We start from the raw sequence: 15,968 nt of genomic DNA, 5'->3' as shown, positions 1-15,968 counted from the left end.
AGCTGCATTATGCCCAAATCAGTTCGGGGAAGAAAAAAAATCACGACTTCCGAAATCTGGTTGGCTCCACTAAAGCAGAAAAAAAGGAGGCTCAACTTGATTGTCACTTTTAACAGCGGAAGCTGCATTTCTTGCTGGCTTCGCGCGACACGTTGGTTACCACTGCTACAAAATCATCATCGATGACCCAAAGCAACCAGTCTTAAACGCTAGTCGTTGCAACGGCTAGGTGCGGTAACATCTGCACCTGCGTATGAGAGCCGAATTCTCGCCACTTTTATTGCGAATTAGCAGTTTTAAAGTGGAAAAATGTATGTGTGCATAGTGCGGGAACCTGGGCAGGTGGTACAGATATCAGGTTGTGGTGTGCTCCGTACTTCCGTCAAATGCCCTTCGCTCCTCGAACAGGCAGTACGGGTGCTGAGTGAGCTCATGATTACATTAAAATACTGCGAACGTGGTTTAAACCATGGATATGGTGTCTCTACGTGAACCGCAATTTCTTTTACGAAATGTTTATTTGTATCATCTGTCCGAAAAGCCCGGTCCAACAAACACAGCCGGCGCAGCAACTCGAGTAAACGAAGCAGACAACCGGAAGGGATTGATGAGTTGGAAGGTGGCGTCACCAGAAGGTGCACCGCAGGGTCCTGTTCATGGGGCTGTCCTCGGAGCAGCCGAATGCTTTGGCGAACGACGGCATGTTGCTGAACGGGAGGTTCACCCTGCGACACAATGTCGACGAACGTATACATTTGAATGTGCTAAGGATTTGCGCGGTCGGGTGCTTTCAACAGGCCTATTACCACAATTCGTCTTTTTTTTTACCCACAGTGGGACTACCACGCCTACGACCCCCTGTACGCTTTTGAACTGCTCAATTGACTCGTCTGTTCAAGATAAAGCTAAAGAAATCTCGCCAACCTGACTAACAACCAAAGTCTTCTGTTTCCTCCTTGTTCCAATGTATCGTGCCGGAGCACGTTGACATGAACCGCCGAGCCATATTTTGAGCTGCGCTTCTGACAATTCAAAAGCTCCTGTTGCGTAACAAATAGAGACTGAAAAAATAATCAATTCAATTCAGAATTTTGACGTACCAAATCCAAGACATCATTATGAGGTACACCGTAATGGGAGACTCCAGATTATTTTGATCACTTGAGGTTCTTTTACGTACACATATAAACCTAAGTACACGGATAATTTTCAATTTCACCCCATGGAAATGCAGCCTCAGGAGCCGGGAGTAGAACCCACGAGCTCGTGCTCGCGCAAAGCCATAGCGGCTAAGCCAACTTGGAGATTACCCAGAAGGAAAGTGCGAAGGGAGAACAGATGGAATGTCCAGAAGCCAGCAGAATGTTATGCACGTGAAACTCAAGCACTAGTTTACGCTGCTGTAAGCCTTTACATATAAAGGATGTAGAACTTATATATGCTGCCGCCCAGCCTGCCCGTTTACAAATTTTTGCATTACCTGTTAATCATTTTATCGACTAGTTCGCTTCAACGAGCTTTCTAGTAAAGATACGAAAGATCCAGGTTCTTGCTTTCTGTAGTAAGAACAAGATCTACTTATGTTTATTAGTGACGCATCACGGCGGTCCCATATTTTAATTTCTCCGAATAATTATAAGCGTTCTTCAAGAGGAAGGCTTGTGCTTGCTTTGCGAGTAATTTCTCAAGAATTTGTTCATCAACGATAACATTTATGTGGTGCTCACGTATGCATTCTACTTACCAACTAGGCTGTTTAAAAAAATTAAATTATGGGGTTTTACGTGCCAGAACTACTTTCTGATTATGAGGCACGCCGTAGTGGACTCCTGAAATTTTGACCACCTGGGGTTCTTTAACGTGCACCTAAGTACACGGGTGTTTTCGCATTTCGCCTCCATCGAAATACGGCCGTAGTGGCCGGGATTCGATCCCGCGACCTCGTGCTCAGCAGCCCAACACCATAGCCACTGAGCAACCATGGCGGGTAACTGGACTCTTCGTGCAGCAAATCTCTTAGTTCTGGAGAGTTACATTAGGCACCAGAGGTACTCAAAGATAACTGAAGCGCATATTACGGAACAAAGAATTGAATAGACAAATTATTTTGCGCAAAGTGACATTACAATCAGGCCTCTCTAACCCTAAATCAACAAAGACAAGTGATCTCACCTGTACTTTGCCGGACTTGTTGTACCATGGAGTATTTGCTTCCTGAGAAAGTCCTCCTTCTGCTCTTCACAGAATCCCTGCGTCCAAGCGGTCAATGTACAAAAAATAAGAGCATCGCAGCTTGCAGTGCTTGCTATAATACATTTCATGATAACCTGCGCTGTTTGCAGCACTTTATTCTAGAGTCACCGTCTAAAACAGGTCAGCGTGAAGGACTACTCAAGTGAATGCAACCAGAAAGATGATTATGCATTTCGTACCATAAATTCAGGATGAAGAGGACCACAATTGCTATTTTATTCCTGCACCTTATATATCTACAGCTTTATATGTTAATCTTGGTTGCACTGAAAGCGAGTCCATATTTGCACATAGATATGTGCGTATGTGCAATTCTGCCTTTTTAACGTCGCAGAGCGAGAAAATAGCTGTTCAGCAAAGTGCATGTGCGATTGTGCAATATGTGATTTGCGTCGTTCCGCACGCCGATGAAACTTCTGTCAGTTATCAGTGGCGTTCAGTGTCCTCGCGCCAATGTTTATATAGGTAGTTTTTGCATGTTTCAGGTTCGTAACACATTGAATAAGGCGCAAAATTTTGATATTGCATAAACCAACGACAAGCGAATGTGTCTAATCACATCTACAGAGACAGTCTGACAGTAGGTTAGATATATATCCGGGGTGATTCAGCGAACACTTCCAAACAATTTTAAAGGTTGCCTTTTGCAGATAGTAAAATTCTAGTTCATGAGCCGGCTTACTCGAAGAGACGGAGAGTACTTGCACAAAAATTTAAATGCACAATCAAATAATTAAATCAATTGACTAATTAACTTCTTAAATAATTACCCTATGGCCCATGTTGAAATTTACAAATTCTTGCCGTGGAGTTCGCAAGGCAAATCCACTTGGAACGAATTCTCAGGGTGACACCACTTTCGAGATATTAATTCCCGAACGTTGTGGAGAACTGCATTGGCGTTCCAGTTACTTTCTTAACAAAACGTCGTTTTATGCATTGAAGCACAAAAGCAACTGGAACGCCAGTGCACTTATCCGCAAAGTTCCCCTCATGTAACGTCCCGTTTTGGGACCTTTGAGGTATAATAAATAAATGAATCAAAGAACGCTGCTTGTTACCGCCCGATCCTTGCGCAGTAGGTTACGTGAATTTCACGTCAAGAGATTGGAATAAAAACTGATCGAGTTAGTTTTACCTTACCGGGCCCCTAACTTAAAAAATAGTTCTAAGAGAATGTTCCTTGTGAGATTACTGGCTTCGATTCCTGTATTGCATAATGTCCGTCTAAAAAGTGAAGAATAATTAGTGAATTTTGTTAATTAGTTAATTTTGCGTACGTATATGCAGTGTGTGCAACATCTATCTCTTCTAGTATTCCAGCTCAATAAGTGTATTTGTGCTAAATGGCACTGTCTATACTACAGAAATCGGTTAACGTTAAAGTAAAATAACCGTTATGATGTATGTAGATTGTTTGGTCTACAGGGACCATATTGACGGCAGTCGGTTCGCAGCCCTTATAGGAGAAATTAAGCGAAGCATTTGCATTAAGCGAATTTGCGATTCCGAAATATTTTCAAGGTTCCTTAAGTAGCCGCAATATCGTTACGAGGGGGAAGTTTACGCACATTTCAGTTCTCCCTTTGAATACCGCGCACTTAAGCCATCATGCTGACGGCTCACGAGGACACTATATACCGATTTGTGCCTAGTATGTTACTACAAAACGGCGCTAACTCTGATGTGGTTCTCACGGCAAAATAAAGTGGAGTTGACAGAAGGTGCTTATTTTACGCGCGAGCATCGAGGCACTTTCGCAGCAAGAAACACCGACCACCTGACTTGAATTTTGGGCGAGCTGCCGTTTTTCTTTACAGCAGCTTTTATTTTTGCCGATGATACAATTTTCACGAAGCCGAAACTTCAACCGAAGTTTTCTCTGCATTGGATGTTCAAAGCTCAGCACCGATGTGCGGCAGCCGTTATTTTTGTTTGTGACGATTTGTTTGTGTGGTTGACAAATTTCAAACACTGCGGCTTGTTGGCGGAAACATGTTTTATGCACGAGTTCCGTTTCTGTCAAAAGTATTGTAGACGGTACCAACCGTTTTACAGTGACAGAAATTCTTAATTTGTCCTTCAAATGTTTCGGAATGGTTAAAATAAATATATTGTCAAGGAATGTCAATGGAAGTACCATGGCATAGGAAATAAAGAAGAGCTGATCGAGGGTGAATTTGCTGAGTCCAGACATGGAGAAGCGCCGGTTGTCTATGTCCATGTCGTCGACTGTCTGTCGGAAAGCCTGTGACGACGAAAAAAAAAGAAAACGAAAATGGCATAGAGTAACAAAATGATGAATAAAGCCTGATCCATTAACATATGCTGTTTACATTTTAGGTGAATAACGCAAATTTTTCGTAAAAAAGAAAAAGAAGGCCCAACTTCCGAAACCTTCCATACTTCAGTAAGGGAGCATGAATGGCGATTGGGCTGCCTTATCTGAATTCTGATAGCTCCCTTAATAAGCCGCCCTCAGTGAAAGCTTCCTTAGCGCTCCCTCACCATAAGGCGGGCACAAAATTACCTTTGTGCTGCTTTTTCTCGATTTTTTTCAGTGAACGAGGATTTCAACGCTATGTCTTTCTCCACTCCTTTCACTGTACGATGGCTTCTCGGCAATGGTTGCCCACGTGATGCTCGTCTGCGCACGCGCTATCATTTTACACTGGCCGGCATAAAGTTACAATATCGGGGCCGGCTGACAGGCGAGAAGGAAATGGCGCTTGAGAGTTTTGATAAAACCCATCAATGCTTAAGTGTAGCGCCACGTCCACCGTTCTCCCCATCTACACGCTCGTTCTTGACTCTCAAGCACCTACTCTTCGACGGTGGCGGCGCCTTCACTGCTGCCACGTAGCAGACGACCTCCGGTATTGTTGAGCCTGTGTGGTAGTGGCTCGAGTCGGGTGCTTTCAATCTCACCGCAATATGTTTCATTTTTTCTTAGAAATTACACTTTTGATGTTTACCTCTGAATTAAATCGAAAAATAGGTATTCCACTGCTTGCGCGATTACGCGTTTAAATGAGCCACGACAACCCGGACACCGTGCGCGCATGTACCCGGTTTCTCTCATTCGGTCGCGCTAGAGCACAGTGTGAAATGCTTGGTGCTAATAGGAGAGCTCTCCGCAAGCTCAGTTGTCGTGGTAAAGCCCCTAATTCGGTGCGCGCCTTCTCAGGTGTGGTGTGCATTTTCGCATATTGCGCTTGGTTTTGGTACAACTGTGTGTAATAATTTACTTTTCAGCGTCCCAGCGCACTCGGCGTCGTTCACAGAACTCGGCTAACGTGCAACAACTTCGGTGTAAACGTCAAGGTAAAACACAATGGAACAAGTGAGGTGTTCCAAAGTTTAGCTGACAATCTCAGGAAGTCTCCTGCACGGTGCCGCAGTGCCACTCTACTTGTTACTTCAGGTAGTAAGGCCGTGAACAAAGTTGTTATGCGAGAGCAAGAGCGCGGTTAGTTTGTTATTACTCGCTTTTAATAATAGTCGCCTCATTTGGCTGAGTGCACCTCATGTGGTCATTTGCGACCACATGGCGTATACTTGTACACGGCGTACATTTATCTTATCCCCACAGTTTTGCGGCCACGATGCTTCTGCGGTGGGTTCCCTTAAGCATCATTGCTCGTTATACTCATGGTGCTATTTTGCTGTGTGTTCGCTTTTGGTTGCGCTGTGTGTTCGCTTTTGGTATGCGCCCACAGTGCTGTGTTGCGTTACTCCTATGCCTATGCCTGAAAGTACGAGATTCATTATTTACTCTGAGACTTTACGTAAAAGTCTGAACCCCGTCTGGAACTAGAAGCTATAAAATAGCACTTCATTCTTATTTGTTTGTTTAGTTGATTGTCTGGTGCTGGTCATTCCTTGACAATAAACGAGCCTTTATGGACAGGACTGGACAAACCTTTATGGAGAACATGCCGATTGGCGGCCTGGCCTAGGCCACCCAGGTGCTCGAGGTGAGGCTTAGCCTTTCCACCATTTCCCGCGCCTGCTGAATGGTGCAAACTTGGTCTGAGCTAATTCTGAGCTAGTCAGCGCGTCGCACCAGCGCTCCTAAAGGACGTCCGTGGATTTATGATCAAAAAGCATTGTAGCTTATTTTCACTTTCAGAAGTTGTGTTCTAAGTCTGCGTATTCGTGTTTACATAGGCTGCAGCCAGCGTCGGGGAATTGCCTGGGGTATAGATGCAGCTGAGCTGCACTGCGTTTTGAAACGCTCTTCTTTGTAGACGTATCCAGCCTACCTCTTGCGATCTATCTGGCTATTTAAGGGGTCGTGGCTTAATTTCTCTTTGTTTCTTGTACTGTGCTAATATGTCGTGGGAGGTGAGGGGCCTATCCTTATTGTCTTGAGTTATGTCTGCCCCCGCAGTCGTGAGATGGGAGTTTCCAGCCGCAAATGGTGAGGTGGCGTGCGACAAGGTGGGCCTTCTCATTCAGGTCGGGAGGGGGACGGGGGGTGTCTGGGTCCTCTTCATCTTCTCCTATGTGCATCGGCATCCAATTCAATCATTCAGTTGTAATGACTCCGTTCTTGAAGTCCTCTGCCGTGCTATTTAGGATCTTGGCCGCTTCACTGGAGCACCACGCTCCTGTGTAGTTTCTAATTGCTGGTTTAGATCAGAGTCGCTGATAATTCTGTTGTGGCCCCTGCTGCTGAGTACGGATAGTGCAATATATACTTTCTTCGCGGCTTCTGAGTGCCTGGCTTTGACTGAGCAGGCCGATGTTGTTTCCCCTTTCGTGTCGATGGCCACGGTCGTGAAAGCTTCTTTATCCGGGTACCTGACCGCATCTAGGAATAGGGAGTTTTCGTCCGTGCCGTGGTTTTTCGGAATTCCTTTCGCGTGGCATTTCCTCCGTTCCACATAGTAGATCTGGTGCATATTTTTTGGCAGCGCTACGGTGACAATTTTGGCTCTAACGTCAGGGTGGAGCATTTCTTTGGCACCCCTCATTCCATGGCAATTTATCTTCAATTTCTCCATGATTTCTCTGGTTGCCCATGTGCTAGAGAGCCTTTCGAGCTTTAATGGTCGCCTGTATATTTAGAATATCCAATTTGTTATACCTGGTTCCTTTTTTGTGTGTGCTTGTGTTTGCCATGTTTATATTGCTATTATTTCCACTCCTGCATAGTCCTATAAAGAAGCTGCAGTATAAATAAATAAATAAATAAATAAATAAATAAATAAATAAATAAATAAATAAATAAGCAATCATGTAATGTAATATCACATCTGAAAACGCTTCGTTACAACTGATAGCATTGCCACAACTTTCCAGAAATAAATTTCGAAATTATTGACAAATTGCAATGGTCCTCTTCCGAACTTCAGCGCATTTGCATGCTCAAAGACCAACAAAATGCGACAGCACACAGTACAAACGAACGCACAAGTGACGTGGCATCGGCGAGACGAGTATGCGGTGGAAAATCTCGTAGTATCCACTGCGATCTTGCAGCATCCCATTTACCTCACAATACGGAAGTATGGACGTTCGTTAATGCTTATGCTGACACTGCGACGCACACGGATTATTTCCACTACATGCCTCCTCGTCCGGAGTGCCGAAGCAATTGCTACTTTCACTATATCACTCCCTGCAAGCATATGCACGGCAGCTCATCACAGACAACAGGAGGCGTGAGGTTTCAAGCGGCCCCTTCACGACAGAGACACCGGACACGGCACGCGCCGAGGCGCAACCATGCAGCTTCTACGAAATCACACCAGCGAGCCTTTTTCATAAAGCGCGCGCTTTTATTCCGCGCGAAAAACAAGGAAATCAAAAAGCACGTGGTGTCACGTGACTGCGCTAGTCCAACAGGAAGGACAAAGCAACGCAGCTGGCGGAGCGTGGAAGGAAGAACCGTACAGTTCGCATATAGCTCCAGAGGAAAAGCTGACCGAAAAATGTGGCAACCGCGAAACGGCTTCATGTTGTTACGGCTCATTGTTGTAACCCCAAACATATAAAATATTATTGAAATATGTATGAACAATGCGCAGAGGTCTTTCGCCATATTGTTTAGAGAGATCGAATGGTTATTTATAAAATGTTTTGAAATTTATTGTGCGTGAGAGGATGTGTTTGCGTAAGCATGCGCTAGATGGCGCCAGTTTACTCCGGGAGGCTCGGGATCGCGTTGACTGCACATCTCGTCGGAATCGCATCTCGCCGTCTGCGTCTGCGCGTTTGCACCGAGTAGCTAGTGTCCGTGTATGCGCTCGCGCAGGCAACGGGAGTATATACAGGGACATTAAGAGTAGCAAGATGGCAGCGCCGTTGTGGTTGTCGATTTCAATGCTTGGGGGCTATGGGCGAGCGTCTCTTCTTGTTATTTTATGTATTGTACGGGGAGACTGGCGCGGAGCCGGCGTGCGAACGGCAATGTTCAAAGGACAGCTCAACTTTTGTTCATTGAGGAACTTTACGTTATGACAGACGATAGAGCCCTCTATACAAACTTCAATGCACAAGCATATTTCAAGCCGGTCCCGAACACTACAGCTCGATCCGTGCCCCTGCGAGTGACGGTGCCGCAGTTGTAAATTGCATTTCACGCCTGCCACATGGAAGGCTCTTTTCCTAAAGGGCCCCTGAAACAGTTGGGACAAATTTTGTAGACGCGTAGGGTACAGCTAAAGTTGAACATTTGCACCACAATTTGTGTGAAGCGTCTCATATTAAGAGAGCTACGGACTATTACAGGTTACCCTCCTCTATAGCCTTGAATTTTCTCCTCGACTCGTTCGCCGAGTAATCGGGGCTAAGCTCCGCCTTCACTGGCTCTGGGTTATGATGGCACGTCGTGTCATCTACTTCCGGTTCTGTAGGAGCGCGCGTGCGAAGCCTCTCCAACCTCTGCGCCAGCTGCTTGGCAGTCGATCCCAAGCGAGAACTATCGAAGCAGCGTGCGTTGCGAGCATTCTGTCGCAGCGCCGAACGTGTCTGATATTCCAGTCACCACAGGCGAGTTGGACGTTTCGACGGATGGATGGAGGCATCAACTCAAGCTGATGAAGGAACTTTAGCGTAGACATACGTGAGCAGCCAGGTTGGTCTGCACGGTCAAGCCACCCATTGGCGCAGAGCTTAACCAGCCAAACAAAGAGCTAATATTGCTCTAATTGAGTGTAAAACATTTCAAACATTTACAAAAACAACGTGTTAACGATTACGCTCCTGCGAAAAATTCACACCGGCAGCAAAAAAGAATACACTTCGTTACTGCTACTGTGTTTGCTTGAGCTCTATGCCACCACGTGGCTGCACCGTGCGGACTATTCACATTTGCGCTCTGCTCATCCCGTGAAACGGCACGGTCAAACGACCAGGCCCTGTCCCCTTGCGCTTGCGTTCACCCGAATACCGGAGTGGCGAAACGCTGCTGCTGTTGTGATCCTCCGGTGTAAAGTGACGGCCGCAAACACGCAAATCCTGGCACCGATCGCATAGCGGTAGTCCTATGTACTGCAGCCAATCCGCTCATCTGCTGCCTTGCAGAGGGACACGATGTCGTAGCTTGACATATTACCAGTCGCTACTGACCGTGGAGCTATCGTCGAAAGGGAGCGCGTTGAAACACAAGCAGACGACACTTGCTGTGTGCCGGAAGTGATTAAATGTAGTAAGAAATTGTAATTGTGCGTTCTCTTTCTGTTACTTTCTTTTTATAGAAACAAATTCACTAACATTCCAGCTTTTACGAACAGCATTTGTTCACCATAAAGTTGAAAAAAAATTGTTGATGGCGCCCCCCGGGTCGCCAATCGGATAGCTCGCCCTACTAGCGTCATTAGGGCGATTTGCTTCAAATGGTTAGAAGATGCTAAAAATTTAGCAGAGCGGTGTGCTGCGATCGGCAGCGATGTACATATCTAAAACCTAATAATAATTTACACACTTTACGCGGAACACTTAGATGCGTCAATGAATGATCAGAAGGACCTACTCTAACGACTCTTTACGTTTGTACAAAATCGTCAAAATCGTTTCAGGGTCCTTTTAAGAAGTAATGCTCTATCGGGCCTCATGAATTTTTGTTGCAGAAATGTTACTCTTATGGAACGAAAATTACCCAAAATTAAGCGTTTGATAGCTTTGCGAATATGAGGCCACACAAAGCGGCGATTGAGTCCATAGGCCGTGTCCATAGGCGAGCCTGTTTTGGCTGTGCTTTTGCCGTGTATAGCTTCAAGCCCGCCTTTCTCATCGTCATTTGAATCAGAAACGGGGAAGGCGTCATTTACTCCTGCTTTCAGTGCGTTGTAATAACTCATGCAACACTAAAGTTGCGGCCGTTGTGCACGTGATTGAATACCGAGAACATTTCGAGGTAAGACGCTGGTTGTTCGAGGCGTGAGTTTAAACTGGTGCAGGCTGTAGGGTACTACTTCTATTCCTTGATTATCTGCGCCACAGATGCATTTTGCGCGAATTGTTCTGAGCAACCAAAAGAATTTTCGCATAATAACGGGAACGGTCTCTATTTTATTGGTGTACAGAAAGCCAAAACCTCTCCCCAATCACACGCAATCACACAAAGACAGCGATCTACGTGCAAAAAGCACTGATGTCAGATAGGACCTGCGCAGATGTTCGCTCAGTTGTGCATAGCTTTAACGTGCGTCACTTCCGGCCCACTACGCGAGTGTGTCAGCATTTTCTGGGGCCCTGCTGCGTAGCCAGTTGCTCGCGCTGCTGTATTGCTGATCGCGATCGCTGTATTGCTCGCACTGCGATCATGCCGATGCCCACAATTGTCGGTTGCCGTGCCAACATAACACCGCCAAGGAAGCAAACTATGCAGAGCGAATTATGTATAGTCCTGCATTGTTTACCAACAGCGATAACGGGGCAGCGCAAACGCGCAGTGCCGTCAGAATAATGTAAATGCATGTGGCTAGCCCGGTGAAACGGATAAAACCGGTTAATTATAGCGCACGAATGACTCCCTTCTAAATTTAAGAACGGATCCATGGTTGAGAGGAGCACAGAAAAAAAAAGAAAGCAAGCGAGGCGACAAACATGGCCTGAGCGCTGTGCTAGCGCCTTGGCTCGTTTTCTTCGTACCTTGCGCTGCCCCATATGCAGTCCAGTCATTTATTTATTGCTACTTCCAGATGCTCATTAAATTGCTGGCGCTTGTTGTCCATCATTGATGATATACGGGAGTGAGTGCGTCTTTCGTAACAGATTACTATTCCACTATTCGATTTTGCTGCTACCTGCTTGCCTCACAAGTGATATTTGTTAAGCTCGTTGAGCATAGTTATGGTTGTGCAAGTGGAATCACAAATGCTTATCAAAGAAAAGTTGAGCATGCTTAATCGTGTTTAGTTTGGGTGTACAGTGAAAAAAAGGGATGTGAAACCGGAAGGAGGCTACACGTGAATGCCTTATCGCTACTGCTGCGCATCGAACCTGCGCATGAGCCCACCGTTCACGCCGAACAGCAGTGGTCACAAGAACGTTAGCAGAAGCGTTTCTCATTCCTTTTAGCTCTATTGCAGCGTCCATTCTTCAGCTAACTGTTCTGTGCCTCTAGCACTATCGTTGTGCGATAGTGGCGATGTGGATCCGAATTTTAAATGCGACTTTTTCCCTGCCTCAAATGTTTCATTTCACGCTCCAGGCTACGTTATCACGGCATGCTAAAGCATTGTTGTCTATACCGGTTCCGCGAAGATGTGGCACAAGCGCATTACGATAACGTATTACACATGAAGCAAAGTCTAAGTGGAATGCGTGGTCCACGCGCAACGTGATTACATAGACTTTCGCTGTAGAATCATCAACAGCTACAGCATTAAAGAAATTCCGAATATAGAGGCACATCTTGCAGTAAGCCATAACTGAGTAACAGAGACAACGGTCACCGGCGAATAGCAAAACAACGATACTTGCGATAATAAATGTTATCGACGTCTCACATTGGTACCGGCGGCGCAGAAGAAAGTAACATCGCTCGTCACGGCACCTTGTGAGTAAATCTTGGACTATAGAGCTGTTCCTCGCACGAAAATTTCTCGCAGAAACGAAAGGCCGAAAACGTTTTCATGAAGAATATGTTCCTGTGCACGTCTCTGCGCGCCGACGCATCAACGTAGCCGTACATAGCTTCTGCGCCTTTCTTGCGAAAACTGCGCCGGAAGTTGTTTGCTGCCAGCGCCGACGTTCCTGTCTACATTTGTGGCATCGCGAATCGCTGCCGCTCTCACGTTGACTGCTATGCTCTCACCTCGAAAAGTACTTCCGGTGCTGCATTGTCAGCGACGTTCATTTCGGAGGTTCCGGAAGAAGTAAGCTGAAAAAAGAAAAAGAAAGAGTTTAGACAGAGAGACAGACAGACCATCGTTTTTCTATCACCGAAACATGCGGAAACTATTCCACGAGCCCCTGCATGCCTCGACCCCTCCTTGGGTACTAGCGATCTCACCCGGAGATGGAGCTTGCGGTCGACGATGCCCTTGTACTGTTCCATGAAACAGGATAGTACCTGGGCGTACCGGTAGTGCGTCTCCTCTGTCCACCACTTTCTGTACGTGCTCGACACGGTGTACAGGAAGCCTGCGTGGATCTTCTTATTTAGAGTTGTGGCGTAGCGCTTGGCACCGTGAGCAAAGTGACAGCACGTCCCAATTTCTGCGGGACGAACCCCACATACGTATGCATACTTATATAATGTTGTCCTTCTCTTTTGCTCGTGGTATTAAAATTTGTGCCCATCACTTAGGAACTTGCCTAAAGTCACACTTTACCTAACGATACGAGTCAAAGGCAGCTGCATTGATGCCCACTCGACTCTGTCACGCCTTCAATCCTCCGGCTCGCTCATCCTAATATGAAACGCAGCTTGCAGTGACGAAGAGTAATACCCAATGTGAGGTTACCCGTGAAGTAGTGAAAAGAATACGACAATATACGTAGACGTCCCTCACTGGAGATCTACGGAGAAAGCAAACAAGTAACACAAATTCTCTCTACGTCGCAATGGTCTTCTTAAATCTTTTCGGGTGAGCACGAGCATATGTAACTCCGAATATTAATACTTGAAAACCAAAAAAGGGAACCAGAACCCCGATGAGAAATTCCAAATGAAGGAATCCATACGTTTTTGCGCTTTAAAATTTATTTGAAATTTATTTTTGTGGCCCCAGAGAAAAACAAGCATACATTTAAAGCAGTACATTAAGAGGTTTCCAAGTAGAACTGTATGGGGCAGCTGCTCTTACACATTGCAAACAAGATGATGATATAAGCAGATTTTGCCTTTAATCCCTATTGCTCGAACGCACTGGTTAAATATTGTTACGGCGCAACCAAGAGAGGCGCCAGTCAGAAGAAGACGATGTGACGTGTAGAGGTGGAATGGCTCTCGACAGCCATCTTGTATATGCATCGTTATCTCTCGTGTAAATACTGTAAATACATCTTTATATGTGACTTATGCGATGTAACAACATACTTTTCTGCGCTTGTGTTATCACTCTGCGCCTGGATTCCATGTCAGCGAAAACGTGTGCTGTCTGCCAAACCAGGGTGACAGTTATCTTGTTCATGCTCTTATGGTCGCCTTGTATGGGGTTTTCAGCGTTTCAGTTCGACGAGTAGTTTTGGCGACCCACGTAGATCGGTACGAAGATATGCATCTCTATTCACCCTAAAAGGTAATCTCGTCAGGAAAGCGAATGCGATAAGCCACACGAATAAATAATAGTAGGATTGTATTAAAGAGTTTCGTATCATGGCTCCTTACCTCGTTTGTCGATAGCGCCGAGCATAGCATGGGCAATCCTTGCGCCTGGCCGAGAGATGCTGAATATACTGGAGAAATGTAGACGGAAAATTCACATTTAAATGTACGTGCCAAGTGTTTGTGTTTTTCATATACATTGCTGACTACGGCAGCCGCGCATGTCACTGGTTCATCCGTGCAATGACCTATTTTTCGAAAGCTCTTTTATCCAAGATGACACCAATACCAACTTTTCGAAGCTGTATAAGCCGCGCAAGCCACTCACACTGCGCCGATGAAGCACAAACAGCGCTGCGGTCGTATCTCTGTGTCCGAGATAGCTTCAGCGACGAAAACCAACTTGACTCCTGACAAAAGTTGTTTTTACTGCGTATACGAAGCGCCGCACATTCGTAAGTGAATAGGCACAGTGCCCACACGAAGCGAAGACGACTGTGTTAACACTTGTTTTCTTCGCAGGGCCAATTTGGAGAAATGTGTTTCCTGAGTAACTTCATATGCAAAAGGAAGGAAAGTTGGGCGAGTTGGTACGGTAAAATATCCTTATCTTATAGCGTGAAGGGACTTAAATAAAGATTTGAAGCAGACAGGACGAGCGCTTAATCTCAACTGAATTATTATTGAAAAGATCAACACATATAAGTGATTGCAAACACCTAAGCAAAGAAACATCACGTGGTCTAAAGAATATCGGTAAACATATAAACATATCAGCAAGTAAAAAAGCCATAGAAACTAAACAAGAAAAGGCACTACCTGGGATAGACACACGTGCTGAGAAGATAATCAAATTGGCTGTCTAACGATGACATTGATGCCTAGCTCACGCAAGTCTCTCGTAATCTTTAATGTCAAAGGACTCAATTCATTTGATGCTGATCCTGTATTTGTAAAAAGTTCAGAGACTTAGAAATTGACAAAGTGCATTCTTTCTTCTTTTGTGAGCAATGAACGTGATGGCCGAACGCAGCAGCTTTTGATCTAACGCTCTGCCAAAATGAATATCGGAAAACGAATGCAATATCTCGTTGTCTCTTCGGCCTTTTGGCTGAAATAAATCGTTATGCCCAGTGACATACAATTTACGACGCCTAGGAAACTAGAAAAATTACTGTTGGTAATTTTGTAGCAACATTCGCAGGGATAAAAGTAACTTATTTCACATATTCTCACGCAGAGTCAGCGCTTAATCTGTCCTATATAATGCGATTGGATGCAGACTGCAGCAGTTTGACAATACGCACACATCCCCTTTCGAAACTCGCACTTTCTCGCCACTGGCGCTGTCGACTAAGAAACGACTGCACTTCAGGTTTTGTGACGCGCCGGCGTCCGACGGGCCTTACCACGATCCGAGGCGTGGTTTGCAGCGCTCGCTTGGCTCCTTACGTCCTCACACTCTCAAGATTTATTACCCTAACAGACTTTCGTCTCACCAGGCTGATGATGAGACTGTCGTCAGTCACCAGCCAATTATATATGAACACTGCACGAACGAACCACGAAACAACATAGCTAAGAGTAAGCACTTCCTCTTCCGCTAACGAACTTCTTGAAGTCGGGGCTGGTAAAGCGTACATTGGTATACTAAGATGAGTGAAAAAAGATCTGGCAACGGGTAACTTACGCAGACACGTCCGAATGCAGAATAGGCTCACTGAATAATCCCATTGGTATATCTGAAAGCATTATACTTGTTTTCAACGTCAACATCACGTAGAATGAAAGAATATTTACTTTAATGCCAAGACTTGCCGTTAATATATGCGTCACATGTCTTAAGCACGTTTCCTGACGTTTGTGAGTAGGAAGTAAAACTTAAAACACATATTTTTGCTGTGTTTCTGTAAATGGGCCCCAATAAAAGGAGAACGCTTAACACCTATGCTAATCTGCTCGTTGTAGGATTCTTGTACCTTGAAGCGCA

At 45.4% G+C, this 15,968-nt stretch overlaps 1 protein-coding gene across 1 annotated transcript in view; it reads right to left on the bottom strand.

The window, feature by feature from the left end:
* Positions 1–530: 530 nt before the first annotated feature.
* Positions 531–15,968, bottom strand: part of LOC126524061 (neprilysin-1-like) — a 40,971-nt gene continuing 25,533 nt past the window's right edge. Inside the window, exons 11-17 of the mRNA XM_055067185.1 lie at positions 15,669–15,720; positions 14,042–14,109; positions 12,722–12,852; positions 12,524–12,589; positions 4,394–4,501; positions 2,173–2,249; positions 531–725 (exon numbers count right to left, since the gene is read on the bottom strand). Coding sequence (XP_054923160.1) covers positions 626–725; positions 2,173–2,249; positions 4,394–4,501; positions 12,524–12,589; positions 12,722–12,852; positions 14,042–14,109; positions 15,669–15,720 — 602 coding nt within the window. The 3' untranslated portion in view covers positions 531–625. The remainder of the gene's footprint in view (positions 726–2,172; positions 2,250–4,393; positions 4,502–12,523; positions 12,590–12,721; positions 12,853–14,041; positions 14,110–15,668; positions 15,721–15,968) is intronic.

The sequence above is a fragment of the Dermacentor andersoni genome, chromosome 3, assembly GCF_023375885.2.
Source record: "Dermacentor andersoni chromosome 3, qqDerAnde1_hic_scaffold, whole genome shotgun sequence".
In the NCBI taxonomy this organism is placed as follows: domain Eukaryota; kingdom Metazoa; phylum Arthropoda; class Arachnida; order Ixodida; family Ixodidae; genus Dermacentor; species Dermacentor andersoni.
Note: the sequence above shows the minus strand (reverse complement) of the source record. Positions and strands in the feature narration are given on the sequence as shown.